At 40.6% G+C, this 12,458-nt stretch overlaps 1 protein-coding gene across 23 annotated transcripts in view; it reads left to right on the plus strand.

Annotated features, from left to right (window-relative positions):
• The window catches only part of KIAA1217 (KIAA1217 ortholog), a 230,086-nt gene that overhangs the window by 169,196 nt on the left and 48,432 nt on the right, over positions 1-12,458 (plus strand). For 22 of the 23 annotated variants that reach the window (XM_068171457.1, XM_068171418.1, XM_068171425.1 and 19 more), the window contains one exon: positions 10,677-11,509. In XM_068171457.1, coding sequence (XP_068027558.1) covers positions 10,677-11,509 — 833 coding nt within the window. Of the gene's footprint in view, positions 1-3,520; positions 3,860-10,676; positions 11,510-12,458 lie in introns of those variants that run through there. The other variant, XM_068171552.1, reaches the window with a different exon arrangement.

The following is a 12,458-nucleotide window of genomic DNA, read 5'->3' on the forward strand; positions in this document are numbered from 1 at the left end:
TAGCTTGGCCTCTCAAATTCAAAGAGCTTCTGTAGGATTCTCAGTCTTCAAGGAAACACCACACACATCCTTGTCGGTATAAACATGGGCAGTGGGCTGGAGAGCTGACGTGAAAAAGTCAAGGCAAATTAGAAAGAGTTTTTCAGGGTCGTGGAGAGCAGAGTGGAGTGCAGTGGCAGCAGCACAGCCTGGCTGGATGTTGGTGTGTGTCACTTGGGTGACTTTGTGAAGGACAGCAACTTGGGGGCTGTGTTCTGCTCCCTTGTTTTTGCCATGGGGAAAGAACTGAGACTAGGATCAGGATGAGGTAAGAAAATTTTTTTTCTTCTCTACTGAGTGTTTGGAGGCAAAGCTAAGCGTCACTCTCCTTTCAAAGAAGAAATTGACCTTGTCATGGTGCCACTCTAAGCAGAGAGAAGAAAGATGCTGATGGCAGTTCCCCAGCTGCCTTCATGAGTCTTGTGTATCAGGGCCAGCAGAGTTAGGACATCCTGCAGACAGCTCCACAGATTGGTCTTTGTTATCTCACACTGTTGGTTTCTTGGATCAAAATTAGAGCTGGATGGGTGATAGGACTGGTGAGGTGGCGTGAGACCTTCCTTGGCAAAAAAAAACCCAAATCTCAAAACCCAAATCCACACCCAAAATCCTAAACCCAAAGCCCTAAATACAGGAGAAAATATGTTTTCGTTGTAATTCAGCTCTAAAAGCTGTCAACAGCAAACTGTCTTTCCATTTGGATTCTGCTGGACTGAACTAACTTGTTGAATTTAAGCAAAACCCCATTGACTCCATCATGAACTTCGTTCTGGAGTGCTGAGAACAAAACCAAGTCTTGAGTTAGTGACCAGCAATCACCAGAAGTGCTTCCCTATTTTCTGTCAAGGAAACTGTTGTTTACAGCACTATAAGGCATTACTACTTCATTATTTCCTTCCAATAAAGTAGTATTAAAGGAATAGGAACCAAAAGAGCTGTTATCAGGAGCAGAAAGAACTTTGATCAACAGTTAAGCAATAAGTTATGTCTATGCCACATGTGTATGCCCCACAGCAGACTTCAAAATATTCTCTAGCTTGATAATTGAGTGTTCTACTGATATTTAGCCTCTATCGTTTTTTCTGCTTCAAAATGAGGGAAAAAAGAAAAAAAATTGATATGATGAGCAAATTGATGGAAAGGTTCAACAGACCAACACTGTTAATGATTTAGAAGAAAGAAGGGTGACTGGCATTACAGGTCTGTGGCGACTTGAGCCTATCATTAGTATAGGGATTAACATTGGTTTTAAAGTCTGAAATTAAACTAAACTTCCAGGCTTGGTCTCAGTGAAGCATAGGGTATTGCGCCTCTTAGGGGCATGCCCTTGGTTTACAAAGGGGCTTGAACTAAAAAGAAGTTCTTGTTCTGTACAGTACTTTATAAAAAAATACATGGCAAGTAATTGTACATGGGATAATACATGGCAAGCTAGAAAATGCTTGAGGGCTCTGATAAAGTAATTGAAATGGAAAGTGATGCTTGAATTGTTTGTATGCATTGTTAGAACCTACAAATTAAATTACAGCCTTGGTAATGATATAACTGCAGTACTTATGACGGTGTGCCTGATATATTCTAAAATTAAAAGCAGATTAATTCATCTAATGTAAATATTTTTGTATGCATCAGACATACATGAATATCATGTCATGTGTATGGAGAGCTAGTTATGTCCCTGTCTGATGTTCTGGGATATACTTTGTCATGCTAGAGTCCAATTATGGAAAATGTGCAGCCTACCAGCTTGCAATTCATTGCAGGGAATCTTAGCAAAATACATCTTTGTTATCCTGCATGTTAGCATAATAATTTTTCACTTCAGGTTTGTTAGCCTGTAAGGAAAACACAGATAGAAGAATATTCTCTGCAACTACTGAAAAGCACATGTGGCAATAAAGTGTTTTAGGATAATTTGCTTGTTTTTTTTTACTCTTGATGTTTCTGAGTCTGGTTGGTCTGCCAACCTAAGCAGCTTTTTAACTAGGTCAAGTATATACATCCATTCATTAAAAGGGGATGCTTGACTGGTTAGTTAAACCTGCCAAATATAAACCAGATGCCTGAATGGTAAATACTGCTTTACCCCTACACTGCAAGAAACAAGCCTTGACTGATTAAATTTGAAATAAAAATAAATAGCTTTAATATTGTTTCTGTGCCATAATAATACTTTATTATAGTGCTAGTGCAAATATTTAATAAAAAAAAGTTTTAAAATATTTTATGTGGAAACTGAAAAGTAAGCATTTAAGACAAAATTAATTTTTTTTACATTTCTGAGAAAACTGTTCATATTACACTGCATATAAATTTTGTAAAGTTCTAGTCAAGATCAATAATGGCATACAAATTTATGGCATACATTACAAATCAGAATTCACAGCAGCTGTCTAGAAAGCTGGAAGACTTCTCTGATGCTGGGCTGGGGGTAGTAAGGGGTGGAACATCTGGATTTTTAGTTTTCGCTACCAGATCTGCTCTGATCTTTCACCTGTTACTTAAATGCTTAGTGTCAAATTGTTGTTTCATAACAGAAATGAATGATGCCTCCTTCACTAGTGGCTGAGACTGAGAGCAGTACTATGAAACAGAAATGCTGCTCCTGTAATGTCCCATTAGGGCTGATTCTGTAGAGCTCATGATCACATGCTTAAATTGTATTTTTATTCCTTTGAATGCCATTTATGATGATATAGGCAATTTTTTACTTGCACAAAAGCAAAATTAGACAAAAATCCAAACCAAGAGCAAAAGAAACCACCCCCAGAGCAGAAGATAACTGCAGGACTGGGAAGTGTTTGTGTCATGAGATTTTCCCTTATGATATTTAAGTGTTATCTCTTTTAGGCTGTAAATGTTGTCTTTTTAAGGAGACAATTTCTATATTCTAATGGTCTTTTTGTGTGAGGGGATAGAAGCATCCTTTGAAGCATCCTTTCTGTTCTAATTTTTGAAAATGTATGTACCTTTTATATTGTTTCCTCTTTAAAAAACCCAAAAAAACAACAAAACAAATCAAACCCAACAACTAATCATAATGGCTGCAGAGATAACTATGGAATTGATTTATGGGGACCCCGAAGTTCGGGTTATCCAAGTGGCTCAGGTGCCTGGTTAATGAGTAGACAGCTCTTCCACGGGAGGAGCTTGTGCTTCCTTCTACAGTGGCACTACCAATCTGAGGAGGTGAAAAGCTTCTAAGGTTTATTTTGCTGATTTTTTTTATAGAATTCTGTCTACTGGGTTTGCTAAATAGTTGGAGGTCTTCACCTGTTGGGGAATGAATATGTATAGGTCTCATAGTGTTGCCTTTGAAATGCACTGTGTTACTGAAGCAGAGGTTACTCACTATTTTATTTATGGCTTTCCCCTCTGTGAGTCTCTGTTGTGGTTCACTCCAATATGTTAGTCTCTTTCTACGCATCTTATAGGCACACATTAAAAAATGATTGAGCGACTGAATCACACAGTGTTGCACAGTTTGTGAAAGGGTGACATGCCAAGGAGGTTATTTAGTGACTAATTTCGAAGGGGAGGAGAAATTGCAGGCTTGTCATGTGGAAAAGTACTTCAGTCTATTGAAACAGCATTACTTAGATGACCGGATAAAGCAAGATGGCCTGGTGTGAGCAGAGGGAAAAAGGAAAATTTTTCCTGTTTCAAAACCTTTTTGCAGAAGACATGGATATACAAAATATTATACCATAGACCAAGGATTGATATTCAAGACTGAAAGCAAAAAGTGCTTTATTAGAAGAAGTGGAACCAACTGTTCATCTCACTGCTGTAGCCATTCAAGGGATTTCCTTAAGAAACAGTAAGTGACTTTAATTACTTCAAAGCAAAGATCTTATCAACAATTGTTTTATTGGTCCGTAGGCAACAGTGTTGTCTAAGAGTGTAGTAAGAGTGCTAGTATTTTAAATTGTGAAAACAAATACTCAGGGTAGCATCCAGATAGCTGAAGAAATTATGCCCAGAAGAGTAGACTGTGTAGGATTTGGTCTGCAAACTCTCCTCTCTGCTTGTTTGCATGATCCATCTTCAGCATGCACATTGACTTACAGGCAAGGTGAAGCAATCAAACATTACTTTTTGACATTACCATTACATTTGTTTTGTGGTTAGCTTAGAATTTTATGGATCTGTTTTACATTCAGTAAAAAGTGAACTAGGTATTCTTTGTTCTCCCCATGGGCGTTTTAGGATATGGTATGAATTAAGCTTATACTTAGTCAGGGATATAAAAGGACATACTGAGACATGTAAAATACCTTGAGGTAAAACATTTGGATCACTGTAGGGACTGGATTCATACACAACTGTGCATTAAACATATATGTATAAAATAAGGGAAAATAATGTTAAGAATGTGTTTGATGCTCTGTGGTACGGCAAGGGAAATGACGGTGTGTCTGAGCTTCAAGTCAATGTATTGGTAACCACAGTATGGTATCCTAGAAATTCTCTTTTTGAGTATCAAATTGTGCTTTTGCCATAACCTCTGTGCGCACCTGCACAACTGGGAGAGCGATATGGGGACTGGATGTCACAGTGATATTGGGTATTATGGTGACAACCTCTAAGTATGTTTCAGTCAAAATGCCTTCTTTCCTCTTATATGTCCTCTAAATTCCACCTTCTGAGATAGTGAGCATCACCTTCTGCTTCTCCTATTTTGTTCATGTCAACCTCTAGCTAGCTGACCCCAGCCAAAATAAAAAGTAATCTATGAAAATAGAATCTAGAGGACTGGATGATTTCATTATCACTAACCATCACAGACTCATCCTAAGAAGCATCTTATAGTGACTGATTGTGTTGCTGTTCATCAAGGGAAAGAAAAAAAACATAAAAATAAGAGCATAAATGGAAGAAGAAAGACCCAATTATTCTCTTGACATATCCACCATATATGTAATCAGACCCTAGAAAGTTCCTGTTTCATAGATGTTCTGAATTTTTATCTCAATTCTCCTTTCACCATAATACAGAGGTTTTTACAGCTGGGCATATACCAAAACTATACAAAAGGACTGAAAGAACTGAAACCTAGGTGCATGCTAATACTGGAAAGTTAATTATAAATGTTGAGATTTCTTAGGGAGCTCTGCAACTCCTTTTCTGGAAAAATTAGTCAGGAAAAAATAATAGAAATATATGAATATATATTAAGAACAGCTAGCTGGGTCTTGGATTTCCCCATTCATTGGAAGTTTGAACGTTTGAAATCAGATTTATTTTACCAGCGTGTGGTTCCCATAATGAAAAACTACTGTGAACCCTGGCAGTTCCTAGAACCTTATACTGTTGGGCCAGATTCAGCTGAGGCCAGGTTCTAACATAGGCAAGGTCAGTGGTTTCATGGTCTGAAATAATTTTTTTGGGCATCAGAGGGTCCATTCTTAGCCAAAATTGCCAAGTAAACTTCTAGTCTGGAAGCATTGCCAAGGAGTGATGGCCACTGAAACCCCAGCATGTCTCACTGCTTGGTAACCCCAAACTACCAAGCACCCACCCTGTTGAGGAGAGCGTGGAAGAGTTGGGGTGCCTACCCCAGATCAGACTCCAACCAAGTTGACCCAGGTCTATGAATCTGGAAAGCCAAAGCTCTAGAGCACCTCAGGGATGTCTGGTAAGAAATAACATCACTGTTGACTGAAACCTGCTGGGTGTTTTTTTTCCAACTTTTGTCTTTACTGATGCTTTTATGAAATGTTTCAGCTCTCTTGGATTAGAGTTGTCTGCTGAAAGTACATATCATTGAAAGGTTTCTGATCAGAAACAGCTAAAAATTATGCTAATGTGTTCGAAGTTTTCAAATATGACATTGGGCAGCTGGAAGAACCCACAACTGCAACCAGCATGATTTTTTTTTCTGTAATGACCCAATAGAATGGGGAAATTTATAGGTGCTGGAAGGCATGCTACAAGAAAGCAAGAAGAGACAAGTGTGACAGCCTCTCAGTGATGTCTGATTTGGTTTCAGACAGTTTTGGTACAGATGCTTAAAATTCTCATTTAAATATATACCAATTCTGCAGTTTTCAAGTGTATTTTTTCTTATTGTAAATTATCTTATTTTAGAAACATTAAAAATATTTTCAAATATTTAAAAATTTGAAAAAAATATTTTTTTTTCAAAAGTGGATTTGTGCTTTCACCTCTCCAAATCCAACTGGACTGAAAGATCAGCCATGACAGAAGTGTTATCATATAGTGTGACTAATGGTGAAGCTGAGGGGTTTGGACAACTAGTACAGTAAAGTTGTCAATTTATTTCTATGAAGAGAGAACAAACTAACGGATTTTATTGTTGTTGGATTGAGGGTTCTTTAATTAAGTCTTTCCTCATTAGAAAAGTAAAGGATTGCCTTACTTTTAGAGGATTTTTTTCTGTTGAGCAATTTTCATAAAAGATTTCTTTACAAACAGTTTAATTTATCAGTATTGTAGTTCGTACAATTTATCAGTACTTAGTATTTCTGTAGCTTTTTCATCATAGACTGCAAAGTCTCAATAAAATTCTTTGCAGGTGTATTGCGTTTACTGTTGGGTGAGTCAGCTTGCAGAGCATAGGAGGACTTTCCTCAGGGAAGTGCAGGGTGTCAAAGGGAGAGTAAGAAAAGAAATAGCTTCACATGGCTGAGAGGTGATTAATGGAGTCTGTTGGGAACTCCCCGGTGTCTCCAAGAGAGTGCATGGATAACCTTCATCTTAGGAACATGCTCTGTGTAGGTATTTTGGCAGTCTGAAAATCTTGGGGCAAAGCCAGTTGCTGTGTTCTCTGGTGCTGCAGAGGAGGCCTAGGAGAGCAGAAGGAAGAGCTGCCAGGTCAGAAACTTGGCCTACTTTTCCCTTTGCCCGAGTTTCACGTTGAGATCATAGCAGATAATGGCTTGAGTCAGGCTGTGTGTCTGGTATCCGGCTGCACGCTGAGCGGGAAGGTTGGTGTGGTGCCCGTGAGTCAGCGGCAGGCTCGGTGCTGGGCACTGGCTGGCATTGCCCTGGGGGCTGGCATTGCCCTGGGGGCTGGCATTGCCCCCGGGGGCTGGCATTGCCCTGCTGGCTGGCATTGCCCTGCTGGCTGGCATTGCCCTGCTGGCTGGCATTGCCCTGGTGCATCCAGGCACAGCTCTGTGTGCCCTGGCTGCTGGCTGCACAGAGACCAGCTCTGCTTGTCCTCTGTACGAGCCACCAGGAGCAAGGCTTCTTGTACCCTGCTGGATGGATGGTTTGCTGACTTTGTGCATATAGACATTTTCAAAATATAGCAAGTTATTCAGTGTGCCAACAGGCTTTGAAATAAAGAACATAACTGGTTTTATAGAACATTGACTCTAGCATATAGAGACTCAGTTTAAAAAAAATAGCTAAATCTGTATCTTAAGTCTTGTTGGACTGACCAAAAACATCCACAGCAGATGTTTAAACATAGTGTAATCTTTTTTTGCTACAGAATGGGAAAGATTCTCAGTGATGTGATTTTCCCTCAAATGTTTTACACAGAAATGATTGCTAGCTATTTGCCGTAATTTAACCTAAGGATTGATAAGACAAGTTTCCATTTCAAGGATGTAAGGTCTATAGGCAGTAGGAACAAGGAAGAACTATGCACTAAAGAAATCCCCACCCTCAGGTAAACGTATTTCATGGCTGCAGTTGAAAAGCACATGATCCTGTGCTTGCACTAAAAAATCTTCCTTTTACCCTCAAAGCAATTGTGTGGGACAGCACCCAATATTTAGAGGCTCAGATAAGCCCAATATCCTCTTTCTCTGTGCCTGAGTCATGTGAAGTCCAGGAACATGGGGCTCAAGAGAGCCTATGTAAAAGAGTATGGGGTTTTATTGTTCAGCATTGGGGGTTTTGTGGTGGAGGAGAGAAGATGAAAAACAGCACAGAAAGTGGGCTATATATGACAGAGTGGTGAAAAGAGAAATGTGAAGGATGGTCTTTTCTTGCTCCTCATCTGTACCTCTTTGCTGTGCCTAAACTATCACACCAAAGAGATACAGATGAGAAGGAAGAAAATACCATCCTTCACATTTTCAAACTTACCATTAGTAAAGAGTCTGGAGGAGAGCAAAAAGTGGAAAGAGAGGAAATACTGACCATGTGGCAGAAGACACTGTAATCCACTGGGTAAAGCTGCCTGACTTCTGGTGATCAGCTCAGGACCCTGCCCAGCCCACATGCCCCAGTGAATCTTTGCTGGGCACCCTGGACTCTCTGGTTCCAACAGTCTCCCCTTTGGTACACTCCACCCAGGGCCTGAGTCCTGGCTTAAAATAGCAGGTGAACTTCTCAGAAAGGGGTTGGGTGCCCAGGTGTTTGTGCCCTGCCCAGCCCAAGGGAGCCCTGATTGAGGCTCTGTACTCTAAGAACTATTTTAAAGCAAAAGTAAATAGTGTTGCATACAACAGTACTCAGACACAAGATTTTGAGCAATAGCTCAGTCCCATATTCAAATTATTTTCCATCCTAAAGTATTCCGTCTAAATGATGTTATGGTGGAAAATCGGAATTTTTCTTTGACAGATTGCTTTGACTTACGAGGAATGAATGAGCATATACAGGAATATGAAGTCCAGAAACTGGGGGAAATTAAACCTGTTGCTTTCAAATCTTCCCATGGAAATTTTCTCCTCTTTGCAATGTAACATTGGAATTTTCCTCTCACTGCAACCCACCATATCCTAGTGGCTCTGGTTTCTTTGACAGATAGTATTCCATTTGTTGTAGCTTTATCTGCAGCAATTAAACAGGACATTGTGTAGCTTGTACAGTAGAAATCTAGGAGGATTTTCTTTCTCTGGGTTCTTCTCTTTGTGTAAAGCATCTGTATCTGCCTGTCCCTGAAGACTTGATCCCAAATCTGCTCAAGTCAGTAGGAGTCATTTTCTTCTGCTGGCCCACAGCCAGAGTCAGTACACACAATATAGCTTAGTATGTTGCAGTGGTTCTTCAAGCCAATAGAAAACTATGTTGAATTCACTCTCATAAAGTGATTAATACTGTTATAATAGTTATATTTTAATTATATCTTATTTAAAATTCCAGACTAGACTTACTCTCTGTGCAAATGAAAAAATTATGCCATGTTCCTGTTTGACTTTGTAATTTTTGTCTGGCTCATTTATGACCTATCCCAGTACACACCTTTGTTCTGTTACACTTATTTATTATTGCTCCAGCCACAATCAGGTTATCTTCTTTCTTCTTTCTAATACCTGATACTCCAGACTGTCGATCTCTGGCCGTGGGGAAAGTAATTTCTAATTCCTGAGTGCAGAACCTGCTGTGATAAGAACAGCTATTGTTTATATACTGACACTGCAATTCCCTTACCAGTGGAAAAACCTGTGGTGGGGCAGGAATAACTTCTTGCTTCATCTGCTGTAGATCACTGTAACTAAAATGAATCCAGTCACATTATGAAAGCAAGGAGTGTGAGGGGAGGAAAATTCTGTAGCTTTCAGATCAGCAACATCCACTGTACATTATTTTGTGCTCTGTAACTTCAGGAATGTGGAGTCAGGCTTGGTGATACACAGTTTTCTACAATCCCTTGAAGGTGCTGGAAAGGGAAGATGAAATTGTCAGCTTGAATTTTAGAAATTATAATCTTTTTCCTTATGTAGTTAGTCCTCAGCTGACTTTCTCATCTTCCTGTTCACCCACCTTACCGTAAGGGCACCAAGAAGGCACATGATGCTTTCTAGAGGGAGAATTTCTCCTGTCTGTCATTGACAGCATTCAGCCATCCAGATAGGTCATGGCTGGGCACAGTGAGGTTCTACACTCTCTAAAGCACATGTCCATTGCAGATTTTTGCCGAGCCTCTCTTAACAAAGCACTAATACATTTGTTTTGGAAGTTTCCCTTTTCTTTTCCATGCTTGCTCATTCCTTACTGCTGCTACTTGCAAAACTGTGATAAAATGTTTGATGACTTTTTGAGCATGTGTTCCACAAACCCTCTGAATCACTCTTATCTTTGCAATGGCACATGTTACAAAGGGTCAGACTATTTTCATATAAGTTGACTGTGTTATTGTCAACGAATGTCTGTGTTTTTCTACTATGCTTTGTGTATCCTTTGTATAATAAAGGCCACATCAAGTCATCAGCAAAATCTTAAATCCTGCACTGAGGAAAATGGCTAATTAGTTGTAGTATTTATTTTTCTTGTCTAAGGACTTCAGGTATGTTTGTGATGCCAGAGCATCAGCATTTTTATCCTGCTTTGGAATCAGTGAACTCTAGCCTGTGTGTCTGATCAATAAACTGTTTAATTCTGTCACTGGCTACGTGTACGTGGAACACCTGGCACCACAACCCCTGATTTCAGCTTCAGTAGCTGTGAATATCAGATTAGGGTGAGATTGTATTTGTATAAATAAAAGAATTTTTAAACCTCTCATATTCCTTTAACATACAGCCCATTTTATTGCTATTTATAGTTGTTATTTTTGTTAGGCACTAAGGTCCCAAAGTGTTTTATCTATGCAGATGTAAAATTATTTTGTCTCGAGGGTTTGTTTTTATTTCCTAATTTTCTGTAGACAATCCACATCATGTTTTTCACATTTAGTAATTTTGTATCTGAGGTGTTTTTCCTTTTCTTTCCAGATGCAGAGGGAAATTGCTTATACAGGACGAGATGGCCAAAGTGGTTCCCGCCCTGGATCTGCCACACACCCTCTGCATGCGATGCCCAGCTCACCACCCTCCACCCCGGTGCCCCACTCCATGCCTCCCTCTCCATCCAGGATTCCCTATGGTGGGGGCCGGCCCATGGGTGTGCCAGGCAATGCCACCATCCCCAGGGACCGGCTGTCCAGCGTGCCAGCCTCGCGTTCGATATCGCCCAGCCCAAGCGCCATTTTGGAGAGACGGGACGTGAAGCCGGATGAGGACATGAGTAACAAAAACCTTACCCTGATGCGAAATGAAAGCCTGTACGGTGACCCCTACTTGTTTCACGAGGGGAGGATGAGCGTGGCTGCACCGCACTCCGGACACCCCCTCGATGTCCCCGATCACATTGTGACCTACCATCGCAGTGCCATGAGGTCATCCAGCACTTACGGCAACCCATCCATGCAGCCTGAAATGCTGGAGCAGTCCTTATACAGACAAAAGTCACGGAAGTACCCGGAGAGCCATTTGCCCACTCTTGGCTCTAAAACACCTCCAGCCTCACCCCACAGGGTGGCTGACATGAGAATGATCGATATTCATCCTCACCATGGCCCTCACATTCCCGCCCACACCATCCAGCCTGACAGGTCTTCCCCCAGCCGCCAGTCCTTCAAAAAGGAGCCGGGACCGCCCGTGTTTGTGGATGCGAAAGCGCGGAGTGCTGTTGGCCTGCCAGGCATGGCCGAGGCAATGCCCTCTCCCATGGACAAGCAGGCTTTTGGCTATGGGTCACCCACGATGCCCAAGGACAAGGAGACAAGGTAAGGCAGAGCTGGGGCTTAATTTATGCAAATGAGAAACGTTCCTAATCTGCACATCCTTTGTCATTTAAGACTCGGGACAATGTAATGTGTAGGAGGCTGCTGCACCCGGCTGCAGTGTTTATTAGCTGTCTGTCAAGGTAGATAGTAATTTAGGAGAGATGTGGCACCATCCATTATTAATTTGAAAGTATTGTCAACCCATGATGAATCTCTAGTTATTTTCATTTGTGTAAATTTCAGTCATTGGAAAAAATATAATAAAATAAAATGATTAACTGGGATTTTTCTTTGCAGACAGCTAGATCATGTTACAAGAACAAATGATGTTCTGTTCCTGCTAATAAGGGAATATATTTCACCCCCGTTAAGAGTGACACTCTGATATTACAATTTTGGTTCTTTATGGAGTGAAGTTTTTCTCATCTAGTGTTAGGAAATGGGAAGAATTTATCATTACTGCCTTATCTCCTGTAAAGCATGAATTTGCATAAAAATAGGACAGTTGTTTACAATAATCTTCCTTGAGGGGAAACTGCTGAGAAAAGCAAGTCTGTCCCAGGGAAGAAATCAAAACATGAATACTGTTCCAAATAATTTTTCCAGCATCACAAGCAGTTGGTGACCTGACTGTTGTTAACTTTTGTGTGATGGCAATGATGACAATGATCTCTCCTGTCTTTTCAAGGACCACATTTACACAGAGGTCTGTGAAGGCTTCTCCTGCCTCAGACCCTGCTCTGGGAGAGAACAATCACTGCACTGCCAGGCGGTTGCTGTGTATTTATATGAGCTGTGTTAATCTCTAGCGTATTGTTTGTGCTGTTAACTTTTATAGAGTTCTTTAGGGAAGTGAAGATGAATAGCTGGAAAATGCTGAGCTCACAGAGGCCAAAGGTAACTGCTGATTGCCTTAACCACTGGAAAGATACAGAGCTTCATACAGACC

The sequence above is a fragment of the Anomalospiza imberbis genome, chromosome 1 (genome assembly GCF_031753505.1).
Source record: "Anomalospiza imberbis isolate Cuckoo-Finch-1a 21T00152 chromosome 1, ASM3175350v1, whole genome shotgun sequence".
NCBI lineage: Eukaryota > Metazoa > Chordata > Aves > Passeriformes > Viduidae > Anomalospiza > Anomalospiza imberbis.